The 12,953-nt window shown below is 38.3% G+C and overlaps 1 protein-coding gene across 3 annotated transcripts in view; it reads right to left on the bottom strand.

Moving 5' to 3' along the window:
• Positions 1–12,953, bottom strand: part of LOC126475169 (tonsoku-like protein) — a 271,206-nt gene that overhangs the window by 42,886 nt on the left and 215,367 nt on the right. For all 3 annotated transcript variants that reach the window (XM_050102799.1, XM_050102798.1, XM_050102797.1), the window contains one exon: positions 8,090–8,265. In XM_050102799.1, coding sequence (XP_049958756.1) covers positions 8,090–8,265 — 176 coding nt within the window. The remainder of the gene's footprint in view (positions 1–8,089; positions 8,266–12,953) is intronic.

The raw sequence follows: 12,953 nt of genomic DNA, 5'->3' as shown, positions 1-12,953 counted from the left end.
TCCTCATCTCTGTCTCAAACAACATGAAAAAGTTCCTGATGCCCATTACAATCAAATGAAAGAATAACTTTTTCCGCTATTTGAACTGCTTTCTCTTGAAAGGATGAGAAGCAATCACTTGATCTGATTTATCCATTACTACTTTGTGAATATTACGATCCAGAACTACTTCTGGTTTTGCTTTAGTCATTGGTCCCACATGACCACACAATTACCTCTGTTGCTGAAGCAGTGTGGCATGAAGAAAGCATAAAAAAAATAAACCATCCTTCATGTTCCTTCATTTTAGGCAGCGCAGACATTCCCTTCTCTCTTTCAAAAAAATCACATCATCAACTGTCCTTCCTTGATTCTTGGCTTTGCAACCATCGGTTGAGGAAGATCCTTTCTGTTAGCGATGTAAGTGCCTACTGCCCTTGGCTTGCACTGCCATGAATAAAGACAGCGGGTGATATATAATTGTGATCCTTGAATACTTTTTCCACTATTTGAACTGCTTTCTCTTGAAAGGATGAGAAGCAATCACATGATCTGATTTATCCATTACTACTTTGTGAATATTACGATCCAGAACTACTTCTGGTTTTGCTTTAGTCATTGGTCCCACATGACCACACAATTACCTCTGTTGCTGAAGCAGTGTGGCATGAAGAAAGCATAAAAAAAATAAACCATCCTTCATGTTCCTTCATTTTAGGCAGCGCAGACATTCCCTTCTCTCTTTCAAAAAAATCACATCATCAACTGTCCTTCCTTGATTCTTGGCTTTGCAACCATCGGTTGAGGAAGATCCTTTCTGTTAGCGATGTAAGTGCCTACTGCCCTTGGCTTGCACTGCCATGAATAAAGACAGCGGGTGATATATAATTGTGATCCTTGAATACTGTATAACCTTTGTCAAAGTAATTTTATAGTACTTTCTTCAAAAATGCCATAACACCTGGCTGCTACATGCCGTTCTCAGTTCATATTTCTGTCCTAAGTATGTACCCAATCAAAGCATTGCCAACAACAAATGACATTACTCATCTGATTTGTTCTTCATGTAAACATGAAAATGAATTTGTCCTTACAATTCAAACTTTTAAAAAACAGTCATTGATTTTTGGGTTTTCACTCAGTACAGGTGAATTATTAGTACAAAAAACTCTTAAATATCATCAATTTTTGGCTTGGTCCACTTTCTACATACACTGTTGGCTTTCAACTTGGTTTGCCATCTGTGCTGAACTATTATCGAACCAGCATACCGATTAGTTTCAGTGGTTACTGCTTTGTCTGGGATAAAAACGAAATGATCATATGGGATTATTGGCTGGGAGAGACCACATCTGGGGGCTGTTTGGCTGCTTGATGAAAGTCTTTCAATTTGACACCGTTTTGGGACTCTGCATGTCAATGAAAATGAGATGAAACGATTGGAATGACACAAACACCCAGTCCCAGAGTGAAGAAAATCTTTTGACCTGCCAAAGAACTGAACCTGGGACCAGTGATCAAGAGGCAGTGACAGTAACCACTAGACCACGAGCAATAGACCACCTGACATAAACAATGCACAAGAATCAGCTGGTGTGGGAATGGTGTCAAGTGGTGCCTGCACACCATCCCAGCTTCTCATCTGCTGTCTTCAGTAGTTACAGCAGTTACAATGACAAAGTAGCATACAAAGTGCTGCTGTTGAGTATAGATGTTAAGAATTCAAACATTATGCAGTAGCAAAATGCAGAGACCCTTTCCTTGTGCAGTCCACATGGTTACCAACAGTGGGTAGAAAGCACAATGGTTGCAATGAACCCTTTCCTTGTGCAGTCCACATGGTTACCAACAGTGGGTAGAAAGCACAATGGTTGCAATGAATTTTTAAGTACAGCACAAGCAAGGTTCAGGCACAGTCTGCCCGATTAATTGCCGCTGATTGAGTCATATTCGGGCTCCGTACCAACACACTTCACTTCACTTAAGCAGTCAGGAATTTCATTTTATACCTCATAGGAACACACTTATGTTAATAAGTTTTGCTTAAACAGTTAAAAGTACTTGAGAATTCTGTCTTGAGCAAAATTCAATTTATTCTTGTTCACTAATCTACATGCATGTTTCGGCATTGTTATACCATCCTTAACAATGTTATGAAAAGGAAAGTTGCTACTCATCATACAGCAGAGATGCCGAGTTGCAGATAGGCACAGCAAAAGGACTGTCACAAATAAATAAAGCTTTCAGCCATTAAGGCTTCTTCCAGCAGCAGCACCAGCGCAAGATGGGAGCGGTGACTGGGTGGGGGTAAGGAGGAGACTGGGATGGCGAGGGGGAGGGATAGTATTGTGGGGGTGGCGGACAGTGAAGTGCTGCAGGATAGACGGGTAGGGAGGGAAAAGTAGTGGAAAAGGAGAGAAGTAAAAAGACTGAGTGTTTTGGTGGAATGACTGCTGTGTAGAGCTGGATTTGGAACAGAGAAGGGGCTGGATGAGTGAGGACAGTGACTAACGAAGGGTGACGCTAGGAGGGTTACGCAGTGTTTGTATGTTTTGTTACAGGTGGTATTTTAATAGTCTCTAATTTGTAACTAATAACGAAACATGGAACTGGCCAAGGTAGGGTGGCTCACATGCCTCTACGATACAGACAGCCATAATGTGGCGAGGTCATACTAACCTGTCGTTCCTGGACAGGGGCAGCAGTCCTTTCAGTAGTTGCAAAGACAATAGCTTGGATGATTGGCTAACCTGACATTGTAACATTAGCCAATGTGGTCTTGCACTCTTACTGTGAATGGTTGGAAGGTAGGTGAAACGATAGTCGTGTTTTTTTCCCTTACCTGACAGTGTACAGCACTACTGTATGGCTTAACAGGGTTGGCATTCTGTTGGGTAAAATATTCCAAATGTGAAAGAATTCCACATTCGCATCTCCAGGCAGGAACTGCTCAGGAGGATGTCATCATCAGAGAAATCAAGACTGTCATTCTACAGGTTGGAGCATGGAATATTAGATCTCTTGATAAGTTAGGTAGGTTAACAAATTTAAAAAGGGAAATGGATAGGTTGAACTTAGGTATGGTAGTAGTGTTGTGCAGTGGGAGGAAGAACAGTACTTCTGGTAAAGTCAGTACAGGGTTATTAAGATAAAATCAGATAGGGGTAATGCACTAGTAAGCCTAAGAACGAATAAGAAAGTACAAATGAGTGTAAGTGACTATGAACAGCATAGTGAACACAGTAATATAGCCAAGATAGACATGAAGCACACCTACCAAAGTAGTATAAGTTGATATGCCAACTAGCTCCATATATGATGAAGAGATTGAAAGAATAAATAATGAGATCGAGGAAATTATTCTGATGGTGTGACTGGAGTATGGTAATAGGAAAAGGAAGAGAAGGAAGATTAGTAGGAAAATTGAACTGGGCAAACAAATGAAAGAGGAAGATGCCTGATAGAATTTTGCACAGAACATAATTAAATCATTGCTAATACTCGGTTTCAGAATTATGAAAGAAGGCTCATATGTGCAATAAACCTGGGGACACTAGAAAGTTTGAGCGTGATTACATAATGATAAGACAGAGATCTCAGAATAAGATTTTAAATTGTAAGAAATTTCCAGGGGCAGATGTGGACAATGATCATAATTTATAGGTTATGAACAGCAAATTAAAACAGAAGAAGTTGTAAAAGGGTAGGGAATTGACATGGAAACACTGAAGGAAACAGGGGTTGTTGAAAATTTCACGAGTAGCATTACACAATACTGAACTGAAACAGAGGAAAGGAGTACAACGCAAAATGAATAATTAGCTTTGACAGATTAAATAGGAAATACAGTAGGGGATCACACAGGTAAAAAGATAAATCCTCCCTTAGGAGATATTGAATTTAACTGCTGAAATGAGAAAACATAGAAATGCACAATGGCTAAGCAGGACAGGCTAAATAACAAATGCAAGGCTGTAGAAGCCTGTGTAACTAATTGAAAGACAGAGGCTGCCTGTAGGAAAATTGAAGATACCTTTGGAGAAGACAGAATTGACTGTATGAGCATCAAGAGCTTAGACAGCAAATCAGTATTAAGCAAAGAAGGGAAAGGTGGCAGGAATACGCAGAAGGTCAGTATAAGGGTAATAACCTTGAGGACAATATTATATAAAGAGAAGAAGTAGGTGAAGGATGAGTTGGGAGATACGATTCTGCTAGAAGAATTTGGCAAAGCATTTAAATACCTAAGTGGAAACAAGGTCCCTGGAGCAAATGAATGATATTTCCATAGAACTACTGAGATCCTTGGGAGAGCCAGCCATGAAAAATGTATTCCACCTGCTGTGCAAGATATGTGAGTTGCAAGATACACGAGTCAAATGAAATACTCTGAGGCTTCAGGAAAATGTAATAATTCCAATACCAAAGAAGGCAGGTGATGACAGATGCAAATACTATCAAAACATCAGATTAATAAATGATAGTTGACACATTTTGTAGATTTAGAGAAAGCTCATGACAATGTAGACTGGACTACACTCTTGGAATTTTCAAGGTAGCAGGAATAAAATACAGGGATCAAAAAGATATCTACACCTTGCACAGAAAATAAGATTGTAACTGTAGGAGCAGAATGACATGAAAGGGAAGCCATAGTTGACAAGGGAGTAAAACAGGGTTGTAGCCTATCCATGATGTTATTCAATGTGAACACTGGGCAGTCTGCAAAGGAAACGAAGGAGAAATTTGAGAAGGGAATTAAAGATCAGAGAGAAGAAATAACTTTACCATTCCCCAATGACATTGTAATTCTGTCAGAGACAGATAAGGACTTGGAAGAGCAGTTGAACAGAATGGATTAGTGTCTTGAAAAAAGATTATACGACTAATGTCAATTAAAAGTAAAACAAGGGGAAAGGAATGTTGTCAAAGTAAATCAGGCAATGCAGAGGGAATTACATTAGGAAACAAGGCATTGAATGTAGTACAAGAGTTTTGCTATGTGGGTAGTGAAATAACCGTTGATGGTCAAAGTAGAGAGGATATAAAATGCAGACTCACAAAATCATTTCCAAAAAAAGAGGAATGGGGTAACTTCTAATATAAATTCGAGTGTTAGGACATCTCTTCTGGAGGTATTTGCCTGAAGCTTTGTATCAAACTGTATTTAACTTCGTATCAAACTGAAATGTGGACGACAGCCATTTCAAATAAAATGACGGAAGCTTTTGAGATGTGGTGCTGTAGAGAAACAATGAGAATTAGATGGGTAGATTGAATAATAAATGAAGAAGTAGAGGAATTGGAGAAAAAAATAATTTATGGCACAACTTAACTGAAGGAAAAGATCAACTGATAGGACGCATCCCAAGGCACCAAGGAATTGTCTGTTTGGTAATGGAAGCAAGTGTAGGGAGAAAAATTGTAGAGGGAAACCATGGCTTGAATGTAGTAAGCAGCTTGAAACAGATGTAGGCTGTGGTAGTTATGCAGAGCTGAGGCATGCACGGGATACTGGCATGGAGAGCTGCATCAAACCAGACTCCAGACAGCGACAGCAACAACAATAACAACGAAAAATATATATTTTTCTATAGCATAATTCTTGTATTTTTCATTGTTTCTGTTATTTATTTACTACTTCTGAAAAGCTGCTACTATGACTACAATTATTTCTTTTCCTGTTATGTTTTTGATGCTTGTATGAAAGTGTGCCAGATCATGAATTAGAAATCATACTAACAGGGTTCAAACTAATAATATTTGTGAGTGTGAACACCTAAGTTTCACAATTTTTTTTCTGTGATCAGGACTGGTATAGGAAATTCATTTCATGGTGACACAAGTTCAGTTCCAATTAAGTGTTTTGATCTGATCCCTCTCACTTCTTTGCGGAATTGATTAATGGCATGTTTTTAGGTATCCTGACATGTTATTGTTTCAATTTTATACACAATATTTCGACAACCAACCCACAAGTCTTCTTCAGAAGCTGTGAGTACACATAACAGCAAAACCTGTAGCACCCGAGAAAGACAGCACGGTTGGTCATCCAAACATAATGCATAAAATGGGAACAAGAACTTGAGACGAACTACAGGAAGTACACTGTTGACATGTATCAATTTTCTATTTCCTGACAGTTCCTTAAGGGCATAGAGCATAGCTACACTGCAAAGAGCTGCATAGTTTTTCTTATACTACAGTTTTTTGTATGTATTAGTTCTACTCAATAATTAATTTCTGTGGAGAGCTGTTACACTATCTAAAATGTTTTAGATCCATATCAATGTTTGTCGGTCTACGGTTCACTTCCATATAACGTACCACAAATTTTGATTTAAAGCTGACTTTTTTTTTAGTGTTCTTACGTTCTCCATGTATTTAGTGTCAAAATTCCTAGTCATCTCCTCAATAAATCTTGACACATAGTTTCGGCAAGTGCACTGACAAATGCTAGATGTTTTATCTTTCTCTGTGGTAGAGTTTATCATCAACAATCTCTTTCATATTAAACAGTCAGTTGTGTAGGCTATATTTAGCCCTAGTTGTCAACCCTGTGGTGCGCTGCTTTATTGTTGTAGGAATGTGTACAACATTAATTTAATTGTATGCTTATTGCCCTTGCGTATGTGTGTGTGTGTGTGTGTGTGTGTGTGTGTGTGTGTGTGTGTGTGTGTATTTGTCTGCTGGTGTGTTCTTGATTGAAACAAATGTGAAGGAGATCTCATGCACTTAATAAATAAATGAAACAAAACCACAGGGATCATGCCTGAACAGTAATCGTGGAACCGATATATGGTACATATTTATTCACAGAAATAAAGCAACTTATGGTATTAAATATATGGACCATAGTCAAATGAAAACTGACATGTCTAAAAGTTCTGAAAGAGAGTAGCTCTTTGCAGAAACTAATCATTGAATGTAACTACTAAGCAGAAAGTATTATAGCAGACAGGGAGGATATACTAATGAATAAACATATCTATTGTCTGCATTGTGCTCTGTTCTCAAGGAATTGTTAGAATGTAAAAACAAACGAACACACACACACACACACACACACACACACACACACACACACAACAATATAGTGTTCTTAAAATGTCCTCCAAGAAAATTGGCGATCAGCAGCATGATCCGTTGTTTGTCCACAGCTTTTCTGAACAGTGATTATGTGATCAATCCAAACGATTGGCTTAAGTTCTTTAGCCAGGATAATTTTGTATGTTCTGGATCATGTCTGCCATCAATCTTTTCTTCAAGTATTTGTTGCAACAGGTTGTATTTGTCATTGCACATTATATGGCCAATGTATTAGTGCCTTCTTGTCTTGATGATATTGAGAATTTCTAAATCTTTGTTCATATGCTGCAGTATTGCTACATTAATAACTTTATCTGACCAGTAATAAGGAAGACAGACACCAATTAGAGGAAGCAAATGTGCTACTTCCTCAAGTTTGTCAATCTGCCAAAGAAACTGACGATCACCATATCACATGTATGTATTTGTTTGTCCAATATTACTTACATTTAACAGCAAAATTAAGGGAAATCCGTTGAGGACAGTGTAACAGCAATGAAACATTTATGGGAAACTGTTTTGCTCAAGGTTGGATCCTCAAATATATTTTACAAAATATGACAAGGAGCACAAAGTTGGAGGCCTCCCTTTGTGTCTAATAAATGCACATTATTAAAACCTGCAAAATGAATATCACTGTCATGGTCTTTCATGGATACGTGAAATAAGAGCCAACCAAGTTAGCCTCAAACTTACACAGTTATCTCTCCACCACAAAGAACGAAAGTATGATATAAAAACTGATTAATAATTATGATACAACTAACAAACTTTTTTGGCAAACAGATGTGCACATTGTTATTGTCAGATAATTCTTTGGTGGGAATAAATTAAAAAGGTTTTTTAGATGGAAGTGAAAAAGCCTTTGGTTCTTTACACTAAAGACAATTTTATTTTCAGAGACCATTGGCAATAAATGTATTTCATTTCTTTATCCATAATTATCAATGTCACATTCATGAAACACCATTCATGCACAAGGATTTTATTTATATTACAAACAGATATTGAACAGTATTACCTGACTGCAAACTAGCGGCAGCTTCCACATATCTTTCTGTCAATGGTGGTAGGTTCCATGACACAACAGATGCTATCAATTCATTGCTACCAGTTATGAGAGAAATCGGGTCATCTTCAGCTAGCAATGCTCCATCACTGGTTTGAAGAGTGAGTGTTGGTCGCAAGCCTTCTAAACTAGAGAGGGTTATAATGATAATGACAAAGATAATAATAACAACAAAACTATTATGAAATTGGATGCTTATGTCATTATCCCCATTCTATGTACTTCAATTATGTTTCACGTCTTAATTAAACATTACTTTCAACTAGTATCTACTTTTTATTTTCCATTAATAGTATCATTGAATGAAACAGTACATTCACTAAGTGATCACTTGTATAAGCTACATATGGTAATCAAAAAAATATACATCTGAAATTAATTCTGATATGTAGAAATCAGATCAATGGTTCTACAGTGAATACAATGTTGTTTGCAAAACATAAAACACGCTCTGACACATAAGATTTTTGTTTGTTCCACTAACTGCACAACGTATAATCTAATGTTATAGAAATTATATTGGAGAAATGAAAATGTGAGAGATTAATACAAAACAAATGCCATAGTTAATGATAAGAAATATACTGAATCTAAGTTAAATTTACATGTCTTGTTACTTTATGCACATATTACTACTAGGTGCAGTTGAACCCCACTGCATCACACAAAGCTTTATGATCTAATTTTCTTAGTTTCCATGCAGCTTTCGTTTTTTCCTCTGTGAAATCTACAGTCAATTTTTTTTGTTTTCTTTGCAGTTTGTCTACCAGCATCGTTTCTCATCTGTCAATTTTATGACTGTAAGTGTTTCTGTCTAAAGTTTTTGACAAATTTATTTGGACAATTTCTAGACATCTTCTGATATGTTGAATCCAAGGTAAAGTTTTCAGTTTTTCTGTCTATGTTAAAATTTTCTGGGTAAGTTGTGTTGCTGGGAGTATGAAAACGTGGCTATAAAATTTAAATTTTCTTTTCAGATGTCTGCCTTGATGTTTAATAATAATAAAAAATTTGTGATAAATGTAAATACAGATGCAAATTTTCTTCAAAATGTGGAAACACAAAATTACCTAATAGATGCTATTCATAGTGCAATGTATCTAGATGAACTTTTTCAGAGATAGTTTGAAATTGCTTTATTTTCTGCATATAAATATGGCGAATGTGTTCGGTTTTCATTTCCTGGTATAGTACTTCCACTGGCAAAGCCCGTATTGGAAATGTAAGAAGAATGTGTTTGCAAAATAAAAAGTGTTTTAATGCAACTACGTATCAGTGTGCTCATTGCTCTGGTCCAATGACAATTATGAGCAGCTGAATTAGGGTTGCCACCTGTCCCTTATTGTATGGAACGTCTCATATTTGAGGTTAAAATTTTGCATTCAGTATTATGAACTGTTGTCCCATAAAAATGAGTGTTTGTCTTTTTTGTCTATAGATAGTTTAAAATATATCTAAAAACAAAGATGATGTGACTTACCAAAAGAAAGCGCTGGCAGGTCGATAGACACACAAACAAACACAAACATACACACAAAATTCAAGCTTTCGCAACCAACGGTTGCTTCGTCAGGAAAGAGGGAAGGAGAGGGAAAGACGAAAGGATGTGGGTTTTAAGGGAGAGGGTAAGGAGTCATTCCAATCTCGGGAGCGGAAAAAATACATATTTGAGTGCCATTGAGGTTCAAAGTAGCTCAATTACCGTTTTCTCTTTGGAGCCTCAGGAAAAGGAAATCTCACGACGTATCAAAATTTGGTGGTAAAGCTGAGCATACTGGATTATTTACCTTGTCCTTCACCACATTCTTCTGTAGGTCTTCCCTTCCAACTCCTAATATGACTATTCAGGCTGTTTGAGACTAAATCTATGTAAATTGTGAAGTCATCAAAGGTCATTGAAGACATCAATGTTAAGATGTCAGATTCTGATGAAAATTCTTACAACTTCTAGAAAGAAAGTTCAACAAGCAATATCAGATCAAAATAGCTGGGAATCATCATAAACGGGGGTGAAACCTGATGCTGGACAATGCCACAAGGCTCAATACTCCATCTGTGTGCATGGATTCTCTGTATCTCACAGCAGTGAGTCAGATCTTAAGCAACATAAAAGGAATACAAAATAACAAATTGAAATAAAAAATCTCAATCAATAATCTTCCAATCAAGTGACTTCTCAAACACAGAATGATAAAGTAAGGAAGGGAGAAAATTTGGTGGAAGATATATTAGCTCCTAAGTCTCTAAATGATGAGACCACACTTGTTTCTAAAAACTGTTTCTTTTCAGTTGCAACAGCAATAAAGGTAACTGTAAAATCTTTCCTCTCTGTGTAAGATACTATACAGCTACAAGCAGTTTACAAAACAAGTTGCTAGATTTTTACGGAAGTGCCAATGAAAACACTAGTTCAACTCCTCTCATTAAAACGGCCTCTAACCTGCCTCCTACAGCACCTGTTCCTATGCCTCTGGTTGCTACTGGCTTTGATGTAATGTTGTTTATTCAGTTTCATAAACACCAAATGCCACAGTTGATGACGGCAGTCCAGCAGCTCATTAATGCATTGATGCTGCATCAATTCTGCTACAATATGCAGCCATATTCACGGCACCACCTCCATGCATTCTACCATTCTGAGTTTTCAATAAACAACAAGAGAAATGAAATGAGTACTACACTCAGATCGACGATCACTGTGCTACACATCAATTGCAAAGTAGCATGAAACTTTCTTATTTCTTGTCAATGGCCAGCACAGGAGTTTACCACCTCACTCAGAAGTTATTCCTGGCTAGTAGGCTGAGGTTGCTAGTTTCTGAAGATTTAGTTGCGGCCCTCACTAAGCATTAAGAGGATTCGGTACGGGTTACTGCAGCTCGTTACAAGTTCTTTTGATTGCAGAAAAAGCTAGAATAGACTTACCATAAGTGGGTCACTGAACTTAAAGGTTTGACATGACAGTGTCATTTTCAACATGGCTGTGGACAGTTCTATAGTGATGCAATGATTCATGATGCCAGCCAGTGCGATTCGTGAACAAATTCTCAAGCATTCTGATCCTACTTGGAGACAAGCATTACAAATTATTGAACATGGGGACTTGTGTGACAGTGATGTGGAAAACTTTCAGGTAGCTCCCATTTGCAGTGTAATGCAAAGTTACAAACAGGTACGGCCTTGCGACTGACCACTGCGGGCAAACAGGCCACCATGCCGTAGGCCGAATAAACAAGTGTCAACACGTGTGTTCGCTGTGAAATCATGTTCCCGTTGCTTTTCCACAGATAAAAGACAAAACTGTCCTTCGCAGAATATGTCTTGCTTTGCTTGTTGAAAGCCATGTCATGTACAGTCTGTTGTGTTTGCAATGGAAAAAGAACTCAACCCATGATCACTCTTCTAAGTGCGGAGCACCTTTTCACTCAGTGAACAAAGCTTTTTCCAAGCCTGCTGCCAATACCAGTAATGACAAAATTCAGGGTGTGCCTTCAATCTCCGCCCCCTCCCCGCCAAGTGCTGTGCAATGACAGTCAAACAAACTGTATGTGAACTTAGACACTGGTGCTTCCGTTACATTGCTTAATCGTGCAGTGCACAGGACTGATTGATTGCTTTCACTTACAAGTTACTGCAAAAGAGTCAATGCAACTGTTCCCAAATCGAGAAGGAAGTGCCTGTTATTACCTATGGTGTCACGAAGTTTCACCGTTATCTGTTTGGTTAAAAGTTTTCTCTAGTGACGGACCATAAGCCACTTCAGTATTTGTTTCAGCCATCCAAACCCTGTTCCTCCATGCACGGCTCAGAAGCTACAACATTAGGTTTTGGTATTGTCTCAGTATAAGTATGAAATATTGTACCGGCCCATGTCGAAGCATGGAAATGCTGACACCCTTTCTCGCCTACCTATTGGTCCTGATTCTGAATTCGATGCTACTGCTGCATCTTGTTGCAAATCGATATGCAGGAAACTGAACTTTTACAGACATCCCCCTGCACTATATCCGTACTGCTTGGTATCATTCAGTGAAAACCATTCAGATCTCTTTTGTGTGGCAATATTTTGCTCATTTGCACCGCCTCTTGATCCAGCATGGTGTGATTTTATTGCAAAATGGTTCTGCACAATCCCTTGTGCTTATTCCTAAAGTGTTGCAATGGTATGTCTTGTGACTGCTCTACCGAGGACATCGAGGAATTGCAAGAAAAAACCAGTTAGTATGTCAACACTGTACTTGGCCAGTCATGGTTGCCCACAATGAACAGATGATGTCACAGTGTCACGCATGTGATGAAACTCTATCGGTCCTGCCAAAAACGTTTTCAGATTGGCCAAAGTCTCAATCATTGTGGCAATGAGTGCATATTGACTTTGCTGGTTCCTTTTGGGACACTCGTTGGCTTATTGTTGTGGACTCTTGTAGAAAATATCCATTTGCAGTGCCCATGAACTACAATACGTTGCATAGCACCATTCAGGCTCTGTCATCTATTTTTTGCTTGGGAGGTTTGCCTGAAGTGTTGATTACAGACAACAGACCACTGTTTACGGCTCAAGACTTTGAATAGTACTGCCAATGGTATTGCTCACCCTACCAGTGCTCTGTTTCGTGCTCAGTTGAATGGAGAAGCTGAATGACTTGAGCATACATTCAAGCAACAGATGAACAAACTATGTGCCTCCCATACATGGGAGCAAGTGCTGTTGCTCTTCCTTGCAACATATCGCTCCCAGCCCCATGACGGTCTGTCACCAGCGGAGCTTATACATGGCTGGCACCACCACACACTGCTCTAGTTGCTGCACCCACTG

Source organism: Schistocerca serialis, chromosome 4, assembly GCF_023864345.2.
Source record: "Schistocerca serialis cubense isolate TAMUIC-IGC-003099 chromosome 4, iqSchSeri2.2, whole genome shotgun sequence".
NCBI lineage: Eukaryota > Metazoa > Arthropoda > Insecta > Orthoptera > Acrididae > Schistocerca > Schistocerca serialis.
This window is presented reverse-complemented; position numbering and strand designations above follow the sequence as displayed.